This window comes from Osmia lignaria, chromosome 7, assembly GCF_051020975.1.
Source record: "Osmia lignaria lignaria isolate PbOS001 chromosome 7, iyOsmLign1, whole genome shotgun sequence".
NCBI lineage: Eukaryota > Metazoa > Arthropoda > Insecta > Hymenoptera > Megachilidae > Osmia > Osmia lignaria.
This window is the reverse complement of record NC_135038.1, coordinates 7,724,218-7,749,604: the sequence shown is the minus strand read 5'-3', so window position 1 is coordinate 7,749,604 and position 25,387 is coordinate 7,724,218. Positions and strand designations below refer to the sequence as shown.

General features: G+C 32.9%; 1 protein-coding gene and 2 long non-coding RNA genes across 6 annotated transcripts in view; 2 read left to right on the top strand and 1 right to left on the bottom strand.

The window, feature by feature from the left end:
* The window catches only part of LOC143305473 (uncharacterized), a 53,925-nt gene that overhangs the window by 13,212 nt on the left and 15,326 nt on the right, over positions 1–25,387 (top strand). The gene's annotated exons all lie outside the window — the stretch shown is intronic.
* LOC117604456 (uncharacterized) lies at positions 128–10,613 on the top strand. Of its 2 annotated transcripts, XR_013062440.1 has the most exons (3): positions 131–269; positions 5,870–5,928; positions 8,498–9,214. It is a non-coding gene; the product is annotated as an uncharacterized LOC117604456 (long non-coding RNA). The 2 variants fall into 2 exon arrangements; XR_004581447.2 differs by lacking the exon at positions 5,870–5,928 and having other exon boundaries at positions 128–269; positions 8,498–10,613.
* Positions 20,905–25,387, bottom strand: part of dpr1 (defective proboscis extension response 1) — a 221,829-nt gene continuing 217,346 nt past the window's right edge. Inside the window, exons 6-8 of one of the 2 annotated variants that reach the window (XM_076689285.1) lie at positions 23,859–24,231; positions 23,689–23,736; positions 20,906–23,373 (exon numbers count right to left, since the gene is read on the bottom strand). In XM_076689285.1, the coding sequence (XP_076545400.1) occupies positions 24,128–24,231 (104 nt within the window). In that variant the 3' untranslated portion in view covers positions 20,906–23,373; positions 23,689–23,736; positions 23,859–24,127. Of the gene's footprint in view, positions 23,737–23,858; positions 24,232–25,387 lie in introns of both variants that reach the window. The other variant, XM_076689284.1, reaches the window with a different exon arrangement.

Genomic DNA, 25,387 nt, shown 5'->3' with positions numbered 1-25,387 from the left:
GACCGCGCATGCGCGTTAGATCTTACCATCACGTGGTTCTAATGTCACTGTTGGGTGAAGGAGAGACCGTGACAATTGCGACTCTTAGTAGACCGTCTAATGCAGTACGCGATTGAATCGTGTGAGTAGTTTATTCGTTTCTCGCGTTTCTAGATAATATCGAAGCTGCTCTTTGATCGAAAGTTCATCGATCATGGATCCTTGGCGAATGTTAAACAAGACGAACAGGGGAACGATTCATTTGAATCGTTCCACGCGTATGTTGAGCCGTAAGTTGAGATTCGAAGAGCGATGATCGATACAGTATATCGAGCTCCTTTAAAGGAGATCGGACGCGACTGAAATACCGTACGAATTAATTTCTCGTTATTTCAATCGTAACAGTAACGATACTGTTCAAATAATAAAATGTTTTAAAGTGCTAATTTAAAGCTATTAATTTCTAAAAAAAATTTGATTAAGTAAAGATCGTCTATCGTTTGATATACATATAGTGTTAATAGAAAAAATAAAACAGTTTCCGGGCGGGTTCGTTGAAAAACGATTCTCTCGGAAAAATTCATTAGCAAAACCGGACGATCGTGCTTCTTATTCACTGATCGGTTGTTGCGACGCGTTTGCATAAAGTTCCGTTCTCAGTGTGCGAAATTGTTGACGGTAGCGATAAATTGGCTCGCAGCTTATCTCTTGTTATCTGTTATTTATCCTTTTTCAGAGCGCGTCGCACGCTTTGTAGCGCTGATAAATTGTTTCAACTGGGTCATACGTTCGCCATGGTGTACCTCCTTTTTCCCCCTTTTCTCTCGCTCTTTTTTTTTCTTCTTTCATTTTATCCACGGCATTTGTGCCGCGCTAGTTGTCTGGAATTTATCAAATTCTCGGCGATGTTTAACCCGAAGAAAACCGAAAGGCGAGAACCCTCTGTCCGAGCCAACTATGCTTCTAATGAATTTTTTGTACGATTAAATTCCCATTATGATGTACGTTTACCGGGTACGCGGAGGGGTTATGTATACCGCTAAGATTAATATCCTGCAGCAGTAATTACGCGAATGTTGCACGCGTACAATAAATTCGAGGCGATCGTTATTTTGATTTAATGGCAGTCGGGGTTCTTACATGTAGTAAATTGACTGGGTGTTTAAGGTTATAACGAGGATACTTCCGTTCAATATTTTTACTATCATATGGGTCAGTAATGGTCCACAGTATATATCAAGGGGTATATTTTAATACATTAAGTTTTACATGTTTCTTTTTATATGTACTTTGGGTGCCTGAATTTTTAAGACGGTAGATCTATGCTATCAGGATTTACGTTTCTTCACCGAGCGTAGATCTACGCCCCTCGGTCACAATGTGTTAATTAAACCTTGAACGATAGACCATTGAAACGGTCATAATTGATATTTCATTTTAAAGTCTGTTTTTAAAGTTCTTTAAATGTTATTATAAAACGAATACATTCCATTTTGTAGGTTCGGGTCATGGTTGACCCAGTACGGTTATTTCTTTATAAAACAATCTGTTCGCGAATATCCAATTTTCAGTTGCCTATATTTGGAAATGATAAAGTAATTTTCGATTACAGTTTTTGGGTCATAAAATCGCTTTTTTCTTGAAATACAATAAGTATAGAAAATTAGTTGTTCAAACGAAGAACGAATCATTTTCTATTAAAAATACTGATGAAGCATTTACGTAACTGTTTTCATAAAACCTTCAACTTCAAATTAATGTACCATTAAGTGCTATTTTATAATACTTTTATGTCATGAAATTCTATCAGATTTTATAAGTTCCAAAATTGATCATTATTTCATATAACTAGCAGCCGGATAATTTATATTAAGAAACATCAGGGAAACGTTGTGTAGATATTTTATTGAAATTTTAAGCTATAGTTCGATGTAAAATAAATATTATTTTGCGATATTTTTATGTCGTCAAATATTAGCTGTATATTTGATTGCTTGTAGGAAGGTATATAATGGTTAAAAATTGTTGTAACAGAGCATCTCTTGCATTGTTGACATGTTAAAAAATAGCTGAATTTTGAAAGCATTTTTGTGTAAGATTTAACACAAAAATATTGGTTTTCATAGCTTCTAATTAGATGTACAAACTGACTTTTTATTGCTGCTTTTTTCTTGGTAATTATAAAATGTTACTGATTTAATAAGAGTGATGATGCAAATAAAATGTGGAATCAGCTATGAAAATAGATTCCACGTATCAATGTTTAGCATTGAACTTCTATCTAGATAATTGTTTATAAATTTGAAATCAACAGAATGAATAAAACATTAATTTTTCGAAAATTGTTTGTAAATTTTTAGATGTTTAAAAAATCCAAATAGGTCCAGTATTATAAAAATTATAACTTTTCTATAAACCATGAACGATAAATATAGAATGTAACATTGATTGAATGTTAAAATTTAGAAACAAAAAACAATCGTGAAATGCACTGATTTTGTCATAAGATAAAAGCAATCGATTACAATTTTAACCTCGTTGAAAGCTTTCTCTTAGTGTCGGATTTCGTTTTTTACGACAGCTGACAAAGCAAAAATCCCATACAAATAGTGAAAAAACATTAAAACGCGCTCGAAATATTTCACGTTCGGTTAATATCCGAGCTTCGTTTCGCTATTTCGGTCATCTCTGTTTTTTGATAGTAGATATTGACACAACGAAATTCGACTGGAACACGTGCGAAGAACTGGTGTCGAGGACAAAAATGACTGAATTTGTGTCCTGATGACATCATTGATTTCATTGTGTTAGCATAACAAATTTAGATCTTATCGAATAGCCGAATAGCAGAAAAATAACTTTTTATCTACTGTAAACTTCAAATAACTGACTTGACATTTCTATGATTGTAATTTTAAATAATTATTTATTGTATTTGAATTTCAGAGTTATTTATAATTATTAAATTCTCACAAAATTAAAAAAGAAGGTTGGTTGAAATTTTTATCAAAATATTCATCTTTGCCTTATACAATTAAAAAAATATTATTTTATCTTATTAATGATATTGTCATTTTAAAAACTATGATATTAATCCTGGAAACAAGAAATTATTTGAAGTAAAATATTTTATATTCTCAAATAAAACAACATTCGATTCAAGTGAATTATTTGATCGGGGAAATAGCATTTTATTTCAGATAGTCATTTATTCCATACCACGTTTTTTATTCGTTATTCAAATAAATATTGACCAACTCTGCGCCGTATGTGTATTTTGTATCTAACAGTAAGTAACACGACTGGAATTCGAATAAAAAAGTAAGTTGAAACAATAAAAAAACGAAACGAAATATTGAAATACCTTCTTACGTTTACTGTATTCGACCTATAACATCACATTAATTTATCGTTTTCGTAACTATGTATAGTAACGCCTTTTTTATTTGCAACGATGGATAAATTTTGATGAAATTGAAAAGTGCTCAGAGGAAATGAAAATTTTTGTTTATTAAAATAAAACATACGAATAGTAATAAAAATATATTAAAAAAGCAATCAGTAATATAAATAAAATAAATTCATTTAGTTTATGGCAAACATCAACTTTCATTTATAAAAGTAAATAGCATATTGTGGTTTGATTACATATTACATATCAGTTTCTCATGGCTAAAATTAAAAATGATTAAAAAGCAAAGAATAATCTTAAAATATTATCGAAATCCATCTGAAAAGTAAACCTCTAATTAAAAAAGAACGATCAACTCCTCCAAAGAAAGACTATCAATAATACGTCTTATTCCAATAACCACGAAGAATTCTCTAAAGCGTAGAATGCGAGAAAAATAATAAAGAAAAGAAATACTTACAATACAAAAACGATGTGGTCGTCGAGATTATTTCACTATTAAGTCGTTCGATCACTTTTCCTCACAATGGATCATCGATTATTGATGGTGAATGGATCTCAGAAACGTTTATACGATTTATTTTCCGTGATTATGATTCTTTTCGATCGCCGTGGCACGTTCGTAGACACCGTGAAACGTAGACAAAAGACCGTTGACTTGACGCGACGATTCGACAGTCTATTGTCTTCCCTTCGTTTCCGGCTCCCTTTACATTATCTTCATCTCCTTTCAACGTGTATCATTCGTCACTCTTTTGTTTCCCTTCTTCGTTTCTCTTGTAGACGGTGGCCCCCTTTGCCGGTTACGATCGGTTTTGCACACTTCTGTTCGACTCGAACGCCACGATTTTTCCTTGATAACGACGCATCACCAGAGATAACCGTGAGATTTGCACGTATGTATCAGCAACGTGTCTGATACACCGGTGATCTGCGGTTAACAGGTGATAAGGCGTGACGTCTCGCGATACGTCGTCTACTTGAGGTGATTTTAATCATGGTGGAATCATTGGCGTAATTCGGATTTTTTGGCGATTGCGAATGTTTAATTTTGATTTTAGATTTTTGAAATTTTAGAATTTTAGAATTCTGGAATTTTGGAATTTCAGAACCTTATGATCTTAGAATCTTATAGTTTTAAAATTGCGGCCAGATGTTTGGTGGTCTGAGAGTGATTTAATCCATCAATGCCAATGATTTAATCCATCAAAGGGTTAATCAACCTCGATCAGATATTGCAATTATTTTAACCATCAATTTTACTTCATAGAATATTTACTTACGTACTATATAATTCCGTTTTATTAAGTTAATGCAGATATTGATCTTATCGACTCTGATTATTGCGATTTTATCGACTCTGTTAGTTACATCATTTGTTCCTTTTTCAAGATTTCTTATCAGATTATTTAATTTTCATTACCAACGCTGTTATTTTAGAAGAAAATTTAATTCATATTTGCAATAATATAATGAATTTGTTTTCTATGTTTTTGGAGAGGTACTTCTAAAAAAAATATTTTTTCTAAAAGTATTAACTATCACGTTGGTAGATCGAATGAATAGAAAAATAAAATGGTATTGCATTTTTTTGTTTCTTTATTCATCTCTGACTTTACCCGTAAAATGATCTAGCTGTGAAGTTTGATCTATGCACACAATCTAAAAAAAAAGATTGTTCATATTTTGTTAGTTTCATTGTTTGTAATAAATATTAGAGAGTGTGGATGTTCATGCAAATATGTGGTTTGATAAAATATTAATAGTTTTTTGTAAATCAGAACTTTGATAAATCAAATGCGTATTATTTGAATATAAACATTGCACCATGCTGCACATTATTGAACACGATAATCAAATTTTTAAACCATATAGATAGTGATAAACGTACAATTTTCAGAATCGAAAATGAAGTGATACGATCCTATCATTTATAATCTGTATTATTTTGTATCATTTCTTTTCGGAGATATACCATTGCAATACGTTTATTGTTAATAATACCATTTAACAAATGATTAACTGTTTCAAACTTATATCAAACGTATCATATTTTTTACATTCCTTTTAATTAACAGAATATATACTATCTAAGTAAATAGTTATCGAGGGGACTGTTGCGAATTCTACACGCATTTATTGTGTACGTTTGATAAGAGCACTTAATTGATAAGAATATGGTGCTTATGATACGTGAATCGTTTGTTGTGAAAATAAATGTTTCATGTGAAGAATGAAAAAAATAATTACAAATTGCATCTGAAAATTATTCAGTGCTACAATTTTAATATTATAGGGAAACTCACTTGGTTATAATGAATTTTTATTTTAAATCAGAGAATTTATTAAGGTGCCTTTATGGAAGTGTATATTGTTCCTTGTTAAGATAAAAATTAACTGTAGATGTTAATTGATTTTTCATTCTTTATTTATTTTTCAATTTTAATATAGGCATACATTTATCGTCGTTTGTTCTAGTATTAATGAACGCGTTGCACGTCAACAGAATGAATTATCTCACACTGTACGTATTTCCGGTGAGTAAATGTTGATTTTTAAAATGCACCGTTTATCGAACGAATATTCATCTCGTAAACGCACTCGGAGGTCGAATTCTTTATCGCAGTTTTGTACGATTTAAATGATATACTAGAAACGTAATCGATGCTGTTATTGTTCATAATTTATAAAAGTTGAAATTAGGATTAATTAAAAATTTAATTATCAATATCGTCATTGTTATCGGAAACAACGCCTGAAATGTTAGAAGCAATTTATTTAAAGTTTGCAAGTGAATTATTAGAGGTATTTTAAAATTGAAATGAATAAAACAATACCAGTCGTTTATAATGTTCGAGGTGTAATTAAAAATATTGGAAACATGTATCGAGCTTATCTCATTGAGATTATTTCATTTATGCAATGTAACGATTATTATTTGAAATTGTGTTACAAATTTCAATTATTTTTAACTTTTAGTTTCGAACGTGTAATTTTATGTAACAGTAATTCTATTCAAAATTATTTTTCTCTTTTTGATTATTAAATTATATTACATTTGAGGCACCAGTGATCCATTAGCAATCAAGGTGGTAATTAATTTTAGAATTAATTTTTTTCTTATTCCAAAGTCAATCTCCAATTTATTCCAATTTCATATTTTATTAAATATAATAAGTACTAAATCCATAGTTGATTTCAAAGATATTCAACGATGTGTAATCAATCAAATTCAATATCTCATTATCAAGACACATGGTGTAAACGTAGTAGAGAGGTAAACAGCAGAGCAATGCGTTTCCTTTGTAAATGCATTCGAATTTTGGGAACAAATTGGTGCTTTTAGCGATGTTAAAACCGACCCATTAATTCTACACTTGATACATCTCGTGTGCTTGGTCTTGTATAGTAATGACGTGCAGATGTAAATTTATGTTCATGTACGAAGAAACGTCACACGATTTGTAATTCCAGTTGTACTATGTCTAAAACTACAAAACAAATTTGATTGGATACGTTAATTAGTCCTAGTCTACACATCAAATGAAAGAGAATTCTGAAACAAAGGATAATGCAATCTTTTAAAAAAATATGTACCATAATTTTCATAGATTGGAAAAATAGTAATTTCAATTAAATTATTAATTTCAAATTAAATGATCAAAAACCCATCTTGGTATCTTAAGGATTAAAATTTATTTTTAAAATTCAAATGAATGTTCCATAAGTGATATTTTGTATTATTAAATTATATCAAATTTTCTGTATTTCTTATAATAGAATATTCCACAATTAAAAATAATCATCGATCTACCACTAACTCCTAAATCAACAAAACTTTAATATAATTTTTAATCATCTGAAAAAGAAGTTCAGCCTCCTCTGATTGTCAGTAACAAAGACTGTAGTTTAAAGAATTTTCTACAATTCTTTTAATTAAAAGTAGACGTCGAACAGGGTTTCGAGTCGAAACAAAAACTTTAATCACTTTAGGACCGGGCCAGTATCTTGGCAAGAAAAGTTGCCTGATCTCTGATCGCAATAGCCACGGGAAAACTTCCGTTTCCGTCATTCGCACCGTTGCCCCCAGTCGTGACTGTTGATTTATCGTTCGCCTACAGGATAACCGGCCGGAAACTTACACTGTCTTTAATCGCGTAAAGACAAACGCGCTTGTATTATCGGCTCGTACAAGCGATGCACCGTGTTCCTAGTTATGGTATAATTAGCCTGTTGCGTTGTACATTTTCCAGGGTGTACAGTGCCATCTTCTATGGTTCTGTGCATCAGCGTACCTCGTTACAACCGCTAATAATGTAACCGATGAAAATGTTGCGCTTGCCTTATTTTTAATATGTTGGTTCTTTTTTTCATTTTTCAATTCCCAACCATAATTTTACGTTAATTGAAATGATAGGAAAAATATAATATTGGCAATATTGGTAATATTTGTAAAAATAAAAATATCTCGCAATTACAAAAATTATTGTTGCTAGCATTTTGTTAAGGATTGGTCCACCCAATCAAAATGGTTGGGAAAGAATGATTGCACACATTTTTTCTGCCATTATGATATTTATTATACAACTCGCAATCTAGAGATCCATGGTTCAAATCCTTGGTTCCCAACATTTTTTAATTTTTTTAAAATGATAATTTGTCTCTTTTTGAATAACTATTACATAAAAATTATTATAAAAAAAAAAAAAAAATGTTTGGCAACCAAGGATTTGAACCGAGGACCTTCAGATTGCGAGTCATGGATCCGCTCCGTGGTTAAACACATAACTCGCAATCTAAAGGTTCTCGGTTCAAATCCTTGGTTCCCATTTCTTTTTTTTTTTTTTTTTTTGTAATGATAATTTGTCTCTTTTTGAATAACTAATATTCTATATAATTCTAAACTAAAATTTTATATTCTATTTTGAATAACTTAAATTCTATAAAAATTGCAGTGTATGTAATTAATTATTAATAAATGCAATGATTATAGTACAGCTGTAATAGTTATTCAAAAAGAGACAAATTATAATTAAAAAAAAAAACTTGGGAACCATTTGTACAAAATAAGAAAACGAAGTGAAGTCACTTTTTTCTGAATTTTAGTGTTTGAGCGTCCTTAGCGCGTTCCCATTCTGGAAGGGGAACACGAGACTCGTCTGGGTGGGCGAATGCGACCCTCAATAACTAAAGTTTTGACCTGGCCCTAGGTCAACTGCCAGGGTATCCAAGTGGTGACTGAGACACCACTTAAGACTTTTAGATTTACAGCGAGTGACTGCCTATTGTTACTTACTTTTTAACATCACGAGCACCATCCGAAGTCAGGACACTCAGGATGGCACAAATGACCAGGTTGAGAAAAACCAGCAGTCCCCGCCATAAATCCAAGCCCTAGTGTAAACTTCGACACATTTCAATTTTATCATATTTATTATTGCAACTTTTGTAAATTTTCTGCGAAAATTATCATTTTACTTCGAATGATCTATTCGTCTGAAAAATATTTTAATTTAGATCTAAGATTGTAAAGATTGTTATTAATTACATATTCTGTTCATTGAAACACATGTTTATGGATTTCAATCCATACATTTGCAGGAATTTCTTTGGCTACTGTGTAGAAATAAAAGATACAAACAATAGAATGATGAAAAGTTCAGTGGAACAATAGACAAGCTACCCAGATAAATGTGTGTTTCGAAAGAAAATCCATAGAAATTTTTATAACCGTGTCGTGAACTATTTTCAAAGAATGATGAATGCTTGATGAATGCCTATGGTTCAGTGGTGCATTATTTTTGTAAAATATCTTGGTTATAAAATTCGAATAAATAATAGTAGAATTTATTTATCACTTTATTCCTTTTGGTGTGTTTATTTATTTAATTTCCTCTTTAAAAATTTTATGTATCAAAAAATTATTCAGTTCGATTTATATAGAATATTTAATCAAAATTTAATCATTTTCACAGAACTTTTGTGGTAATGGAATAATTAAAAAAGAGGATTGTTCAAAATCAATATATAGTTCGTATTAAAAATCTATCTGAAGTAAATTAAACTAGAGAAAAAAGAATTTCCATAAAACAATTTTCAACACATTTTTATCTCTCTTTCAAAATATTTACCGAAAATACCGTATTTTCCTGTCATGACGTCTGTCTCGTTTTCGTTTTTTTCCCGAAACACGGTTTTCGATATGCAAAGATTGCATCAAATTTCGCTGAATGCGCAGAGAGTGGAATGCGTTCGCTAGCGAAAAACTGAAAATTTTAACAGATTTCGTTTTCAGAAAAATATTTAGATCCGTGAATCTAGATAACGATGAATGATAGAAACTGATAGGCAACGTTGCAATTTAAAAAGAATTCATCTCCTCTTTCTATTACAATCTTGTCCATCAGTTTTTCCATGAAATAATGGAACTTTTAGAATTTTTCAAGTTGCATGATTTTCTATGCTCATATTGAAAACGGTACAAAACTGCTCGTATATTTACATGCTGAGTATAAAACTTCGCTATTTGCAATAAAATTAATATTGTATGAAAATTGAAATATTAGAAATTATAATAATGAATAAACTAAGTTACAATTTTTTTCTGAAAATAGTATTCGAGTGCTTGCATTCCAAATTGAGACCATATTTCCAAAATAATATTGCAAGTATGATAAAATTAGAAAAATATTAGACGACGTTTACAGAATTCATAGAGTATTAGAAATTTAACTCTTTCACTATTAACCACAATCGACCATATATTTAGAAAGCATTATTTTAAAAGTATTTAGATAGGGTTAAATAATTTTGATCTGGTTCAAATGATCTCTGGTGATCGTCACAGGCTGTGCAAGCCGCACTGTCGACATGCTGTTACTTCGTTCTTGGTCAACGCGTGGATTTTATGCGATTTTACTCGCGCAATTACCACACACCAGCCCAGAAATTTGTGGTTTTTGCGGTCGATCATTAGGACTGCCGGTCACTTGCTCACGTAATTAATTCACCGTGTAATTTCCTGTTGTTCTTGCTTCGTTCCCTTCTATTCCTTTTTTCTAACGGAACTTTATGCTATTACTCATGGTGGAAAGAATTTCTGTTAAACAAAATGAAAATTCTATAAAGTACAATTCTACTTTGAATTGTTTAAATATTAACACTCTGCTACATAATTGGATAAGTAAATTTTAATTAAAATTCCGAATGCCATTTGTAAATTGGAAAAATAATCCAGAATATTTAGTTGCTAGAAAAATCTAAAAGTAAGGGATTAAAGAAAATAACAAATACTACAAATTTATTAAAAATAAATTCTCTTTATTGAAGTTTGCTTAAAAATAATGAACATTTTCGAGATTCTAAAAACATTTCAAAATATTTCTTCACATCTACATCTTGACATCTACGATTTTCATTTCCCCGTTTAAAAATTTTCGATAAAGTTGAAGTGGTCAGAATTGAACGGCATTATTCTCGAGATATCCAGTTTCTTCGAGTCGCACAAATTCATAACGAGAAGAAATAGTGCTTGTGTATTCGCGTGCCTAGTTCTCCTGTACCACCACATAAATAGAACTTTATCTAAAGTATTAGGTTGTTTTTTATTTGTACCTTGTCGAAGCAAACGATCGGAGGAAACGAGAGTGACGAGCCTCATTAGCTGCTTCGAGCTTGACGTTTCCCTCTCGAATCACTCGATAACTCCTACTTTCTCGGTCGAAAAACCGATAGCTCGTTCGATTGAATGAAAATTCTGATTTCTTTAGTTCTTTCAATATCATGAAATAAGAAAGGAAAATAAAATGTTCATTTTTTGTGGACTTTATTGGATTCTTAAGAAGGTTGTAATGTTTATAAAGAGTTTTAAATAATTTCATAACATACAAATATTGCAAAATTTTACTTGTAGTATATCAGTTTAAAGCTTAAAGTTTCCTGAAAATAACTATATAAATGCTTCATTGGTTTTCTTAATACAAAATGACTGATTGCTAATTATAGAAAAGGAATGACCACTTTAGGAACATATAAAGTTGCTACCCTTCCCCAGGGGATGGCGGGGAGTCTTCTGCAAGATTTTCCCACGTTAAAAAAAAATCTTCAGACAGTGATTTCAGTAAAGGTACATAGCTGGCTGCGGCACCGTTGTCAACCATTCGACCTAGAGCGAGATGGAAACCCCACAGTCTCATAGCGACCACCGAGGAGTGCGGATCTATCTGTTAAATATACATACACTCTTATTTTATTTTCTGCGTTTATATAATTTGCTGTATATATCTTCTTAGTTTATTGAATAAACTCATTGAAAAAATGAACATGATGATTTTATTCCTCTTGCTTGCCCCGTCTATTATTTTATCTTTATATTTATTATTTTAGCCCTATTTGTGGGTTATGCGGAACCACCCTCCCAAGTCTTTTATTATTTTATCCCTCTTTATGGGCCTCGGCTCATCCCTCCCAGTTATTTATTTATTTTGTTTGTCTTCGAGGACCTCACGGGGCTCAACCCCATATCTCGTATATCCCTCCATCCCTTACATATCTGTTTCTGTTACATTCCTTGCATTCCTTACAGCCTTACATCTCTTATAGCCTTACATCCCTTACAGCCTTACATCCCTTGCAACCTTACAACCTTACATCCTTTACAGCCTTACATCCCTTATAGCCTTACCGCCCTTACAGCCTTACCCCCCTTACAGCCTTACATCCCTTAGAGCCTTACCTCACTTACAGCCTTACCTCCCTTACAGCCTTACATCCTTTACAGCCTTACATCCCTTACAGCCTTACATCCCTTAGATGTCTGCATCCCTTACATTCCTGAATTCTTTATCTCTGCAATTTCTGCATTTCTCAGCGCCATCTGGTTTTCGAAAAAGGAACTAAAGCTTGCCGAAATTTTGGCCCTCTAGCGGCAAAAATGTGAACTAAAATCACGATCTCGAATCAGCGCCATCTGGTTTTCGAAAAAGGAACTAAAGCTTGCCGAAATTTTGGCCCTCTAGCGGCAAAAATGTGAACTAAAATCTCGACCTCGAATCAGCGCCATCTGGTTTTCGAAAAAGGAACTAAAGCTTGTCGAAATTTTGGCCCTCTGGCGGCAAAAATGTGAAGTAAAATCTCGACCTCGAATCAGCGCCATCTGGTTTTCGAAAAAGGAACTAAAGCCTGCCGAAATTTTGGCCCTCTGGCGGCAAAAATGTGAACTAAAATCTCGACCTCGAATCAGCGCCATCTGGTTTCCGAAAAAGGAACTAAAGCTTGCCGAAATTTTGGCCCTCTAGCGGCAAAAATTTCAACTAAAAATAACACCTCGAAGCAGCGCCATCTGGTGCCAGAAAAAGGAACTAAATTTTGCAAAAACTTTATTATCTAGTGCAAGGATATAAAGGATGCAATGATGTAAGGAATGCAGGGGTGTAAAGGATGTAGGGATGTAAGGGAAGGATCAGTGTTTTTTTTTTTTTTTTTTTTTAACGTGGGGAAATCTTGCATAAGACCCCCCACCGTCCCCTGGGGGAGGGCGGCGGGGGAGTGTCAGATTCCTACTGACTAAAACCCCACGGCGACCGTTGTATAACCGGCCATGCAACTGGGGGTCCGAATTTCTGTGTTTCTGACCGTTCCTGTACCAGGTATGCCGTCCGAATGGTTTTCTACAAGAGAAAACCATTTTCTTTTTCGGACGGCATACCTGGTACAAACACGGCTAGAAACACAGAAATTCGGACCCTCAGTTGCACGGAAAGTTGTACAACTTAGTTGCATAGTCTGAACGAGGCCTAAGGGCGTCTGGAACCCCCACTCCCGGCGCCCGTGGCCCTGGTGGCTTCACCGTTTTTGTCGGTGAACCCACCAAATCTAGTGTTGGAAAAAGGGTTGGATCACCCAAGAAGACTGGACATACCTTTGTCGCTGAGCTCGAGACATTGACTGACTAATAGCGAAGTATAGTTGTTGATATCGCAGTAATCTGCTGTTACCATCAACATGTGTTAGACTGGCGCAGTGCATGCATTTCACATTTTTATACTAGTACCTATAGATCAGATGGCGTCCGTTTTCAAGGCACAAAATCAAGATTCCTTGAAAACAAAAGTATGTACTTACACTCTTGTTGCATCTGTAGTCACTGAATCATGTTAGGTAGGTGACATCATTCGCAATTCATGCTGATGATATCAACTTCCTTACTCATAAATACATGTAATCGTTTCGAGGACCATTTAAAGAAACATTTGTATGAATCATGTCTACAAAGAGAAATAAATTCGAATTTTATTTCAGAATAGGTAATTCTATGTAAAAAAGGGTCAAGGTACAGTGTCGACAAAAAATGAACAAGTGGTGGAAACAGTTCCATTTAGAATATTGGATATAACTTTTGAAATACCTTCACTTAACTTTCTTTTTTTAAGAATTAATCATCCACGGTAATTACGTTTCGAAAATGACTCTCTATTGAACAGTATACCGTACTTATATCGTTCCATTTGTATCGGTATCAGAATACCGATATTAGGGGTTCATTTATCTTACTTAGAGGGTGGTCGATGAGCCTGAGCCATTACACTCACTAGGGACCAAAATTCTCTATTCTGATCTAGTTTCTTCTAGCATCGAGAATTGGCCACCTTTGGGGATCAATATTCATTAAGGTGTAACTGTCTTACTCTGTTTATCTCGCATTCTCTGCACATCAATTAATACTTGGAAGGTTTAATTGACCGATTGCTTGGTAAACAAGCTGTACTTGTTCATCATGGAATTTTCTCTGCGATGGTTGGATAATATACAGTAGTTAATAACCTATCATAAAATTAGGATTCTTCTTTCTTCTCGAAAAAATTTAAAGAAAGATAAGTTTTGGTATAAAAATGAATTACGAATAAGATTATGTTCAAACGCTTGTAAAAACGATGTTTATGAAGTTCCCTCAAGTTGCAGCCAATTTTCTACCCTCTGATCACTTTTTATCGCGGCTAGGGAGGAGGGTGGGTCATAGATATGTAGATGAGGGGTACAGTTATTAGGTGGAGAAGAATGGCAAAAAAATAAGGGTGCACGGTGATAAGGGAAACATTTATAGAGCAGAAAATTGTGTAAAAATTATGAGATCTTTTTAAGTTATGATGAAGCTCTGCTTATTTAATTAATTAATTATAAAATAATAATGGAATATTTTATCATCATTGTGGCTAGCAATAATTAAAAAGTATAAGAATTTAATATTTTCAAGATTTTGTCAGCAGTGATTAAATTATACTATTTAAAAATTAATATTTTTTAATATTTTGACATAAAAAAATGTTAAATTTTTATTTTTTCACTTTAGTTTACAGTACATGTAAATAAAATGAATATTACTCAATGTTGTTCAATCATTCGCACAGTGGAAAGCAAATCATTAATTTATCCTCATTGATCACGAATCGTATTGAAGATATATCTGTTTACAATTAATAAATAATTTGCATCGTGCCAATATTTAATGATGGTAATTAATGTGATCGCATTACTGCAATTTCTGGAAGTGATATTCGTCGATCAACGGGGTGCATTTAATGTGACTTTCATGAGTTATATTTCAAAAAAGAGATTTTACAAATTTAGAATTAATTTGCTAAAATTGTAAAAGACATTTGAACAAAAAATAAAACAGATTGTAGAAGATAAATTGCTATTGTTTCATTATTTTTAAGAGAAATTCTTTGAACCTTTCATTGAAGCTAGGTACATTAAAATGTAATTAGGTAAATTAAGTGTAGAAGCAGAAAAACCTATGATAAAGTGCTATTCAACATTCTCCAATTAATGCTTTTAGGCGATTAATTTTCAAGATACCTTAATTTTAATTTCTGTTTTAAATTCAACATTTAATTTCGCGTTAAAAATGTACTTTTGGTTAACAATTTTTAATTTCACATCAAGTCATTGAATCAAATTTTTAAGATATAAAATTAAATACTGCAAAAAGGAAAATGGCAAAAGTTAAACTTACCGAAGAAAAAAAATACATACTGATCGAATTGAGTAACCTCCTCCTTTTCGAAGTCGGTTAATGAAATAGAAGATTCTAATAAAATTTGTGATTGATTTATCGCAGTAACGTATGAATATTAACTCAAAGAGTTAAATAGATGATAAAAATGTGTCAGAATATGAAGAACGAGAGCATTTCCGGTTCGTCCGACTTCGATAACGTTATTCCCTTCTCTGGTCCCGTTTTTCCAGCCAAACTTTGAAATGCAGCGACGATGAGGGCGCATCGTTCGAATCAATTTCCTATCGACTCGCGTGCAGGAAATCGAATGTACCGGAAACCGGCTCTGGCGATCGGCTGCGAGCACGATCAGCACCTAGTCGATCTCTTTGTCAGATAATCTTCTACCTTTCTATCGTTTTTTTTTTTTTTACCTGTTCGTTTCAACACTTCAGAGTTCCGATGGTCGGTAGCAATCTTATCATCGATTCTCTAAATCTAACAATATTTTTTCGTTTTACGGTCTGAGTGAGGCTGAAAGATGAAAGAAAAAGTAATTTCTTCTTGGCATACAGATATTTTTATCAAAAATTAAATGAATGTATTTAAAAAAAAAGAGACTCTATTTACGAATCTCCACTCTTCTCATTTTATATTTATTTTTTTTTATCAAGAATATTAAGCAATATTCCTCTAATTAATTATACGAATTTATAAACTATGTATCATAATGATTCAGTATGGATTTATTTATGAATTAATAGTTTTAAACGGTTACCGAAATCATAATTGAAAATTGCATGAATGGAATTGTTAGTTCTTGTATAGAATAGAAAATAGTTAAACAGTTTTGGAAAATCATCAGTGAAAATGTAACGAACCCGATACCGCAATGTTTGTACCACGAAATGAAACTTGCGTGGTTCGAAGTAGCGGGCAGATGTCGCAAAATCGTGGCCGAAAATCGAATTAACTCAATTCCATCCTCGTTTCACGTTCCACTTCCATAAACGGCGTACTTCCGTTGTTCGTTCCACTTTGCGAATTGGAAGGAGTCCAATTCCCCTCTGCTCACGATTTCCTCGCCCTTAGGGAAAATCGTGCAAGTGCCGATGAACGCAGTTCTACCTCTTCCTTTTCTTATTTTCATTAATCGAACTTTCGACTGTTCCTTTCCATACTCGTGATTTAAGCTTATCTCATTTTTATCTGTTCCATAAAATTTTAATTGGGATTGAAGATAAATATTTATTTATATTGATAATTCACAAAGTACTTATAGAGGATACATCACAGTCGATTGAAACAATTAATTTAGTAAAATTAACCATGAGGAAATGATTCTGAATATTATCAGTAATTAGAGATATTTTATTATAAAATTATTATAAAATTTTCTTTCTATTATTAAATTTACCAAATACAACTCACCAGTACTATAGTTCATTAAATTGCAACTGCAAAATATGACCAATTTCTCCTCAACCCTTTCCAAAAATCCCCTGAAACGGAAGCGTTAGAGAACCGTGTCAAGTCGGTTCGGGGGGAACATGATGGTACGCAGCGAGATCCTGGTTCTTTAATTAAACGTTGTCGGGCATCGTTATAATCTAATTCCCAGTAGGGAGACATCAGAAGAGGTATGCGTAACACTGTGCGTCTCGGTTCGTCGATCAAAGTGTCTGGGTCGTTTTGAACCTGTGCGATCACTTCTCCCCACTGATTTCGAATGGCAAATCGCATGGTTAGCTAAGCACCTTTATATGCTTGCGAGCACGTAACGAGACTAACCTTGTGGATGGCCTTAAATATCGTTTGCTTTGATGCGCTCCTATATGTGAACCATTTGAAAGTTTCACGACGGTTCTACTAGTTTTCCAATGAAGTTTTTTTTTCTTGGATCAAAGGATTATAGATTAATTAGATGATTAATGCAATTTGCCTGGCTGATATGAAATTTGAAATTAACTTATGGTGATTGTTAGCAAAATTCAAAATATAACAACCTACTCTATCAAAAATCATTGCTTTCATGTTAATCGTTTGCTGCATTCAATCGTCAACTATTTTACATTAACAAAACTAATGAAAGGTGCATTTTCACAGTAATTTTCTACAGATTTCAAGCTTTAATTTAATATATCACAAGAACTATTTCGTAATATTTTTATGTCATGAAAATCTGAATGAAAATCCTATGTTCCAAAATTAATCATTAAACATACAACTCCTGAATTCACTATGAAATTGTTAAATTAGATCAAAGAATACCATTTTCTAAAAAGAAATTATTTTTAGCATCTCAAGTGAAGCATAGCCGTGTACTGAGACGAATTTTTCACTCAATTCTGCAAAGGCAAAGGCAAAGGCCTTGTACACATTTGGACCAAAGTATAGTCGCCAGGTACCTCGTGTTTGGTATACATATTTCTCCAACGATTCCAGTGCATCGAGCCGAAGATTTCTGACCTCCTTCCGCATAGTTTATCCGTGCTGCCTTTGACATGCAAATGTATTGTTGTCGTTGGTGGTCGTGTTGGCTGTTGAATTTTAAAACACGCTCGCGTGTTTTTCTTACTTTTTCACCGTAGGTCCGGCAACCGGTCGACCATGAGTCCACTTAGAAAACGAGACGGACGTGGTTCGCAAAGCAACCAACAGTTTGTCACACGTTGGTACCAACAAAAAAATTAAATCGTTCTTTATTCAAACGACCCCCTCGTTATGCTGTATTTGTGTTTGCTCAAGATTCACGTACACGTTTCCATTGTGGCCATTAACTAGCGCATTTTTTGCACGTTTATGTTTTGCAATAGGATATTTTGTCTGCGCGTGTGTTCTTGAAAAATATGGAACTATGTGTTTTTCTGTTTCTGAAAAATGTCAAAGCCAACCGGGTATGCAAGTTTCCATTATTTAAGATTTATTCAAGTTGAAGCTTGGCATTTGGGTCTTTTGGAAAATTCTAGTATTAGAAAGTTGGGACATTCGAAATTCTGATAATAAGAAATTGGGAAATTGAGAAATTCTAAAATTAAACATTAGAAAAGTATATTAGGAAATTCTGATATTAGATAATTTGAAAATTGGGAAGATATAATATTAGAAAATTCTAATTTTAGAAAATTGAGTAATTCTAATATTCAGAAATTCGAAAATTCCAAAAATGGCAATATCGATTGATTAAAAAATCAAATAGAAAACTTACAATCCTTTGAATTGGCAAGCCATCAAGGAACGCAATTAGTTGTATTGTCACTTTATTTTGTCAATGGAAAATTGAAGGGAAGAACGATCGGGTAAGAGAAAGTGAAGCGGCCTGATTAACGTCGTTAATTAAGTAAAGGGTGGGTGCAAACAATGATAGGTTGCAGTGTCGAAAATTTAGGATACACCGGGCTCGAGTTTCTGGGTTAATCAGCACGCGGTGTCTCGCGTTTTCGAGCTCGCGGAAAATGTTGAATTAGCACCCACCGCGGCTGGAATAATTAAGGCGGCTCATTGTGCGCGAGAATATTTCATTGCCGGCTTCTCCTCCACCCTTCTGTCGCCCCCTTGTCGCGGCTCGTTGAGCTTTTTCGTTTGGTTTTGTGCTCGGTGCGTGGAACGCTTCTCTCGACAGCCTGTTTCGCATCCACGGCTGCTGGAAATGCCTCTGGACGATTTTTTCCCTTCCTCTTTCTTTTTTCTTTTTTTTTTCACCTAGCCTTGTTGCGAATTGGGTCACGCAAGGTGCTGTTGACTTCAAATGTTTCTACGTTATATGTGTATTGATTAAAATATTGTTGTTTTTCTTTTTACCTTTCACCTGATATCAGTAAATGATTTGAAATTTTCTTCTACAAAAATTATGGATGATTCTGAAAATTGTTTTACTATCTGGTGCTTTTCATGTCGAATTATTTATTGTCTTTAATCGCCATGGGTATCATTTAATAATTTCTATTTGCAATTAATCAAAATTAATTACCTGTTACTAAATGGGTATCTATATTTTAGCAAATCAAAACTTATTATTATGTATTGATAGATGAAATTTGATTGTCATGTGTATAATTAATTATTGAAATATCATTGTGATATATATTCTGTAAATGATATTTGTTTAATTTAAAAATCCATAATACCTATTACTGTTAATTAAAAGGAATGTTTATTTTTTTTAAATATGGGTTCTATAGTTATAATATAAAAATTATTTTATTTTTAATGATGCCTGCTTTATTTGATAACTTTATCTGTGGTCATCAACGAAAAGACTTTGAATCGAAAATGATTCGGGCATGTATCCTGCAATATCCTGAAAAATAAGAAAAGTTCAACCACATCGAGGTCATATCTATCGATCCTGCTGACCTACCCCTTCGCTCTACTTCCCATTACTTTCGAATCACAATCGGCCCTCTGAGGTGCCTTTAAAGTCGAAATCTAGAAACAAAGCCTTGAAACGCGTAAATTATTTCGCTGGTAATAGTCTCTTCATGGAATGTTTCTTTGCGGTCGTTTCTCAGGCTTTTTTCTAGATCAACAATCTAGTAGAGATTCTATGGATATCGAATAATTCTTCCCTTTTATAATTTCATGAAATGTGCATAAAGGCTTTTTTTCGTTAAAAAGATTAAGCTGGTATTTTCACATTTTACCTACCCAAAATGGAATAAAATAAAATAATTTGTTGATAGACGGCGAATCAATCGACTCGTCCGGATCGTATGGATAATTTATTTACAAGAGTAAAACATTATGTACAAGAATGCGTCGAGAATCGTGTGAAAACAATACATGCTGAGAGGATGTGGAAAGGTAACACAGCTTCACTCGTCTCTTATCTGTTACCCTTACTTTATTAACACTTTGCCAACCAATATATCAAGCAACTCTATTTCGTAAGAAATTTTTAATATTATCACTGTGAAAAAAAGTGTTATGTATAAAATTTATGAATATTTGCAATTTTAATTTTATTCATTTAGTGTAAATAAATATTAACACAGATAAATTATTGTATCAAAAGTATTGAATAATCAGAAGTATTGTTTATCACCAATGGTTCTGATTTAAGCTGTTGGCAAAGTATTAATTATAAAATCATGTCTCACGCGAGCGCACATACATACACACTTATACAGATTCCTACGTCTTATTCGATGCGTTTTACGGTATCTTCTTTCATTCCCACGACCCTGAACTGTCAACCTTGTTTCTTCTCAAGCAATTAACATTGGAATATTGGGTGACCTTTCGAACTTTTCGGTCGCTTTTTAAGTTACGCTTCAAGTAATGAGAAAGATGGCAAAAAAAAGAGTGATTAATTGCGTGTCGTAAGCAAATGAGGGGGAGATCAACACCTATTTAACTGATTTTTTTATTACCGTGGTGATTCAAAGTAAGACACTGTGTGAAGAGGGAGAGATTGGAGTAATTATGAAATTAATATTTTAGAAAATTTGTTGAAGAAAAATTGTTTCAATTGGTTAGCAAGACAAATGAAATATAATTGATTAATAATTAGGTATGATTTTGTATAGCATTACTATGACACCAATAAAATAAATTAATTTTGTATGATCTTTAATTAGAATGTGTAAAGCAATAATAACATTTTCCACCCAAATTAAAACAATTACCTGGAAGAAATAAGATGAAAATAAAATAATTTCATAAAACACTCACAGTGTGAAGATACGGATAATACTCATATTACCTGTAAGCAGTGACGGATATTTAGATTATTTTTCAGCAAGTAATTAAAAACCTACCTCAGAGATAACAGTTCAGGGCAGATGTATATTTCTTCACTTTATATTAACACTTATTCTGTAGTAGAAAGTTCATTAATGGGATGAAGGAATGTAGATGAGGGATAATTCGGTGGACGTCGTTTCTCTATGTCGACGTCTGGCTTCTTGGTATTTCTTTTGGATTTTTAATACGTTCTTTGTCTACTTAAACACTCTTACAAGCTTTCTTTCCACTTCCATCAATCTTCACCCATTTTCATCTTATAACAATCGATCAAAATTAATGGGACGATCGTTACGTGCATTAGAAATTAATTCTAAAATTTTTAATTAACACGTGGACACCTAGATGCCTTAATTTTTCCCTAGAATTTAAAGTAAAATTAAAAATTTATTTAACTATTAAATGTAATCTTTAATTTAAATCCAGTATTATTAAAAAAATAAAATTGCAAAATTCCCAAATTACAGAATCAAAAATCATTTCTAGATAAACTTTGTTAATTGACAGATGAGCTTGACAACCAAAAACTGAATTCGTTCGTTTTAGAAATTCTTCTCATAAAAACCTTGTGTAAATTGGGGTAAGTTTTATTACATATTATTTTCATACACGACATTGTGATATTTCATTGACGAACAATGGAAAATAAACTCTTTGTACCACAAAGACGTTTCGCGTGGATTTCCACGAAGAAACGATCGATTGTCCCCAATGGTTTCCGCAATAAAATTCACGATCCACCTTGATACGCGCACTTCTCGTAAAACAGTATTGGTTGTCCTCGCCCCGTATCCTTTACTTCTTCCTTCATGCAATCGTAAAAAGAAGAAACAGTCGGTAGTGTTCGTTCACGTGGCTGTCAATCTTCGAGGGAAACAAAGAAACTTGGAAATTTTTGATATTCTAGACGATTTCGTGAACAACTTCTTTCATTGCGGCTCAAAATGATTGACGTGCGAGAAATCTACGGTTTCATCGTATTGGAAAAAACTTATTCCATATTCTTTTATTCCTGAAGGATTTATAAGAATTTTTCAAAATTTTAAATATTCTACAGGGTGTTAAAAAATACCCTGAACTACACCGTTGGATAGATCACGAAAAATCGAAGTTATAAATTCTGTAGCATTTTTCGATGGGATCAGTTAGCTACATTTCGTTGTTGAAAATTAAAAAATTGACCAATCCACGGTTTAATTATAAAGTATCTCCTTGATGGTATATTTAGTTGTAAATTGAAATTTCGATTGGTTCCGAAGATATAAGGCTCCAAAGTTTACTACGTAACGCGAGGGTTGTGAATGACCGAGATTGTATGAAAATGGGGTGACCCACATTTTTTCCTGGAAGTGCGTACGCGTGGTGGTAGTAGTGAGCGTAAAAACATTGGACATCAATGAACGGAGAGAGTGAGAGGTTCAAGAGTGCGAGTGAGAGGCCTGACAAGTGAGTGAAGGGTTTAAGCTTGCAAGTGAAAGAATTCCAAACGTGCAAATGAGTGAAAGGTATGAGCGCATGAACAAGAATTCTCTAGAATATTCTCAATATTGCAATATAAGAAAAATTCTCCTAATATTTGTAATTTTTCATTAAAGGACGAACGAATTCAGCTTTGCACTGTTAACAATCGTCTCCTTTCTAACAATTAAATTTATATAATCATTCCTATTGATTCACGAGCTTACGTATTGAAATACCATTTTCAAATCATATACATACAGCCATTCTTTCTTATTAATCACCATTAACAGCATACACCATGTAAAATGTTCTTGTTTCCTTATCTCGATGACACTAGAACGCAGTAATAATCTGCAAGTTATTACACATATCGAACCTGGGATACTACGACTGACGTATCGATAGAGTGTCTATAGATGCACTGAAAATTGCGATTACGCGTTTTTTTATTATTTTTATTATAGAGTTCCTTCATCGACGATCCTTCTTGCACCAAGATAGAGTGTGCTTAAAAAAGTTCCATCGTTGTTCGTTGATTCGTGCAATTGAATCTTCTCTTGTGCGTTGAAGAAGCTTTCTTTAATTTTAACTGAGCTAATATTCGATTCAATTGTTTGCGGATAATAATCAATTTCATAAAAATTGTACCACCGAACGAAAATAATTATTTGTTAGAATTTCTGATAAATATTGTACTTATCAAGATTAAATAATAAATTGAACTTGATTGAAATTAAATTACAGCTTCTTTTGAAATCATTTCTATCCGTAATACACACATCTAAAATATCAAATTTCATTTCAATTTTCATCGCTAAAACTCTGAAATCCTATACACATATTTTGATTAAGAAATGAAACTTCACAAGTGCGATAGCATACATATAAAAAACCAAATATGATACTCTATGGGACAAAATATGATACTCTATCATCAACAATTTTTGATTGAAAAAGATGCTAAAGATTTAAACCTTTTTATTTGATTATTATTAAATTTTATATGAACTTTTTCAAATTTATTAAATGAATTTCAATTATTTTTAATAAAACACGAAGGACTGATTAGAGTTTAAACTATTATTGAAAAACTGACCTTAGGGCTATAGTACTGCTCCAAAACAATCAAAAGAAAGTCTTCCACCTAATAAAACAAAAAGCTTCGTTAATTCACGTTACCATAAATTTCCACTAAAAAGAGAAAAAAAATGGTTAATGACGATTTCTCCGAATCAGAAAATTAAAAGAAAAAGAAAAAGAACTTGCCAATCAGCTTTATCGTTCATCGCACGGTACAAGAAAGCTTCTTCGTCGATGATTGCTCGTTCAGCCGTCAATTGAATTTCGATCAAGGTACAAACAGGGAATGGGGGGTGGCTACGTCTTATTGTGTCCAACGATCCATCGAATTTCACTTAATGCTCGGTAAGATTCATCATGTGCGAGAAGAAAGCTTCTCACACGTGAATTCACACACATGTTCATTCACACACACATGTGTACATGCCACGCACAGACACGTACGAGAACACACATTATCTCAATTGACCCAAAAAGAAGGCGAGCATTAGGAGGACCGTCTTCGATGTTGGCGAGCCTGCTGCCGTGTTCCCGTGCTGCATTGCGGCTGGATGCTCTCCTGAAACAAAAACAATAAGTCCTGGATTAGTGCCTGCTCTACACTTCCGGTTCCACTTCCACAATTACCTTTTTTCAAGCTTTAGTTGAATGAAATACTTGGCTTTCTTTCCTTTCACTTTTATATTGAATTATTAGAAATTTTTATTACACGATAATTAGGTGCTAATTTTTTAATTACTTAAATTGATTACCAGGTAGAACTTTAATTTTTTTACTTTTAAATAGCCAGGTATTAAATTTGTATTCTAAACAAATTTATCTATTATTTGTCTAATATTTAATTCAATTAATTACTTATAATTCCAATTAGGTAAGTCAAAGAATTTCTAATTAAGAATTCAATCTAATTAAAAATAAGAGTACTATCAATCATTCCAGTGTCATAATTCGTAAAGAATATCTTATTCATATTATATTAATATGAACTGTACTGTATTATATATAATACAATTACAAATTAGGTCGGCATAAACTTATGACCGGAAGCGTATAGATAGTGTCACAGAGAAATTGTCGTCGGATCAGCAACGTCAAAGCTGTATCGTATTGGGAATTAAGATGCGCTACTATCTGTCAATCATATAGGATGAAAGGCCTCTTTAAGCGGCCGCGACAGAACAGAAATTAGAGCATCGATTAGACGGTCAATTATGAAATTGCATTTGGTGGACATCATACGAGTAATTCGACGCTTTCAGCCAGAATACTCGTGCCGGGAATGTGGATCGTTACGAGTGCGCGTTTTGTCCAAAATATAATTAATTAATGCTGATAATTAGAAGCATTTGGTAGCGGGCTCACGTAACTTCCCCGACGTAATTAAATATTTTGTTATCAGTAGATTGCGGATGTTTATATATTTATACCACACTGGAGTAATGGAAACAATTTATAAAGCATACGATGGTCATAAGAATACGAAAGAGATTGTTTTCATTTTGAGACATGACTTAATGACATAAAAGAATTGTTAAATAGGACTTATGATACACCAAATTAAAGATTAAGGATTAATAAAAATAACCACATAAGCATTTCTTTAATATTTTTGATATAAAATGGTTAAATCTTTATTTAAACATTACATAGTGCTAAGTTGCAAAATGTTTGATTCGTTATGTGCTTTAACGAAGCGGCAGCTACTTTGGATTAAG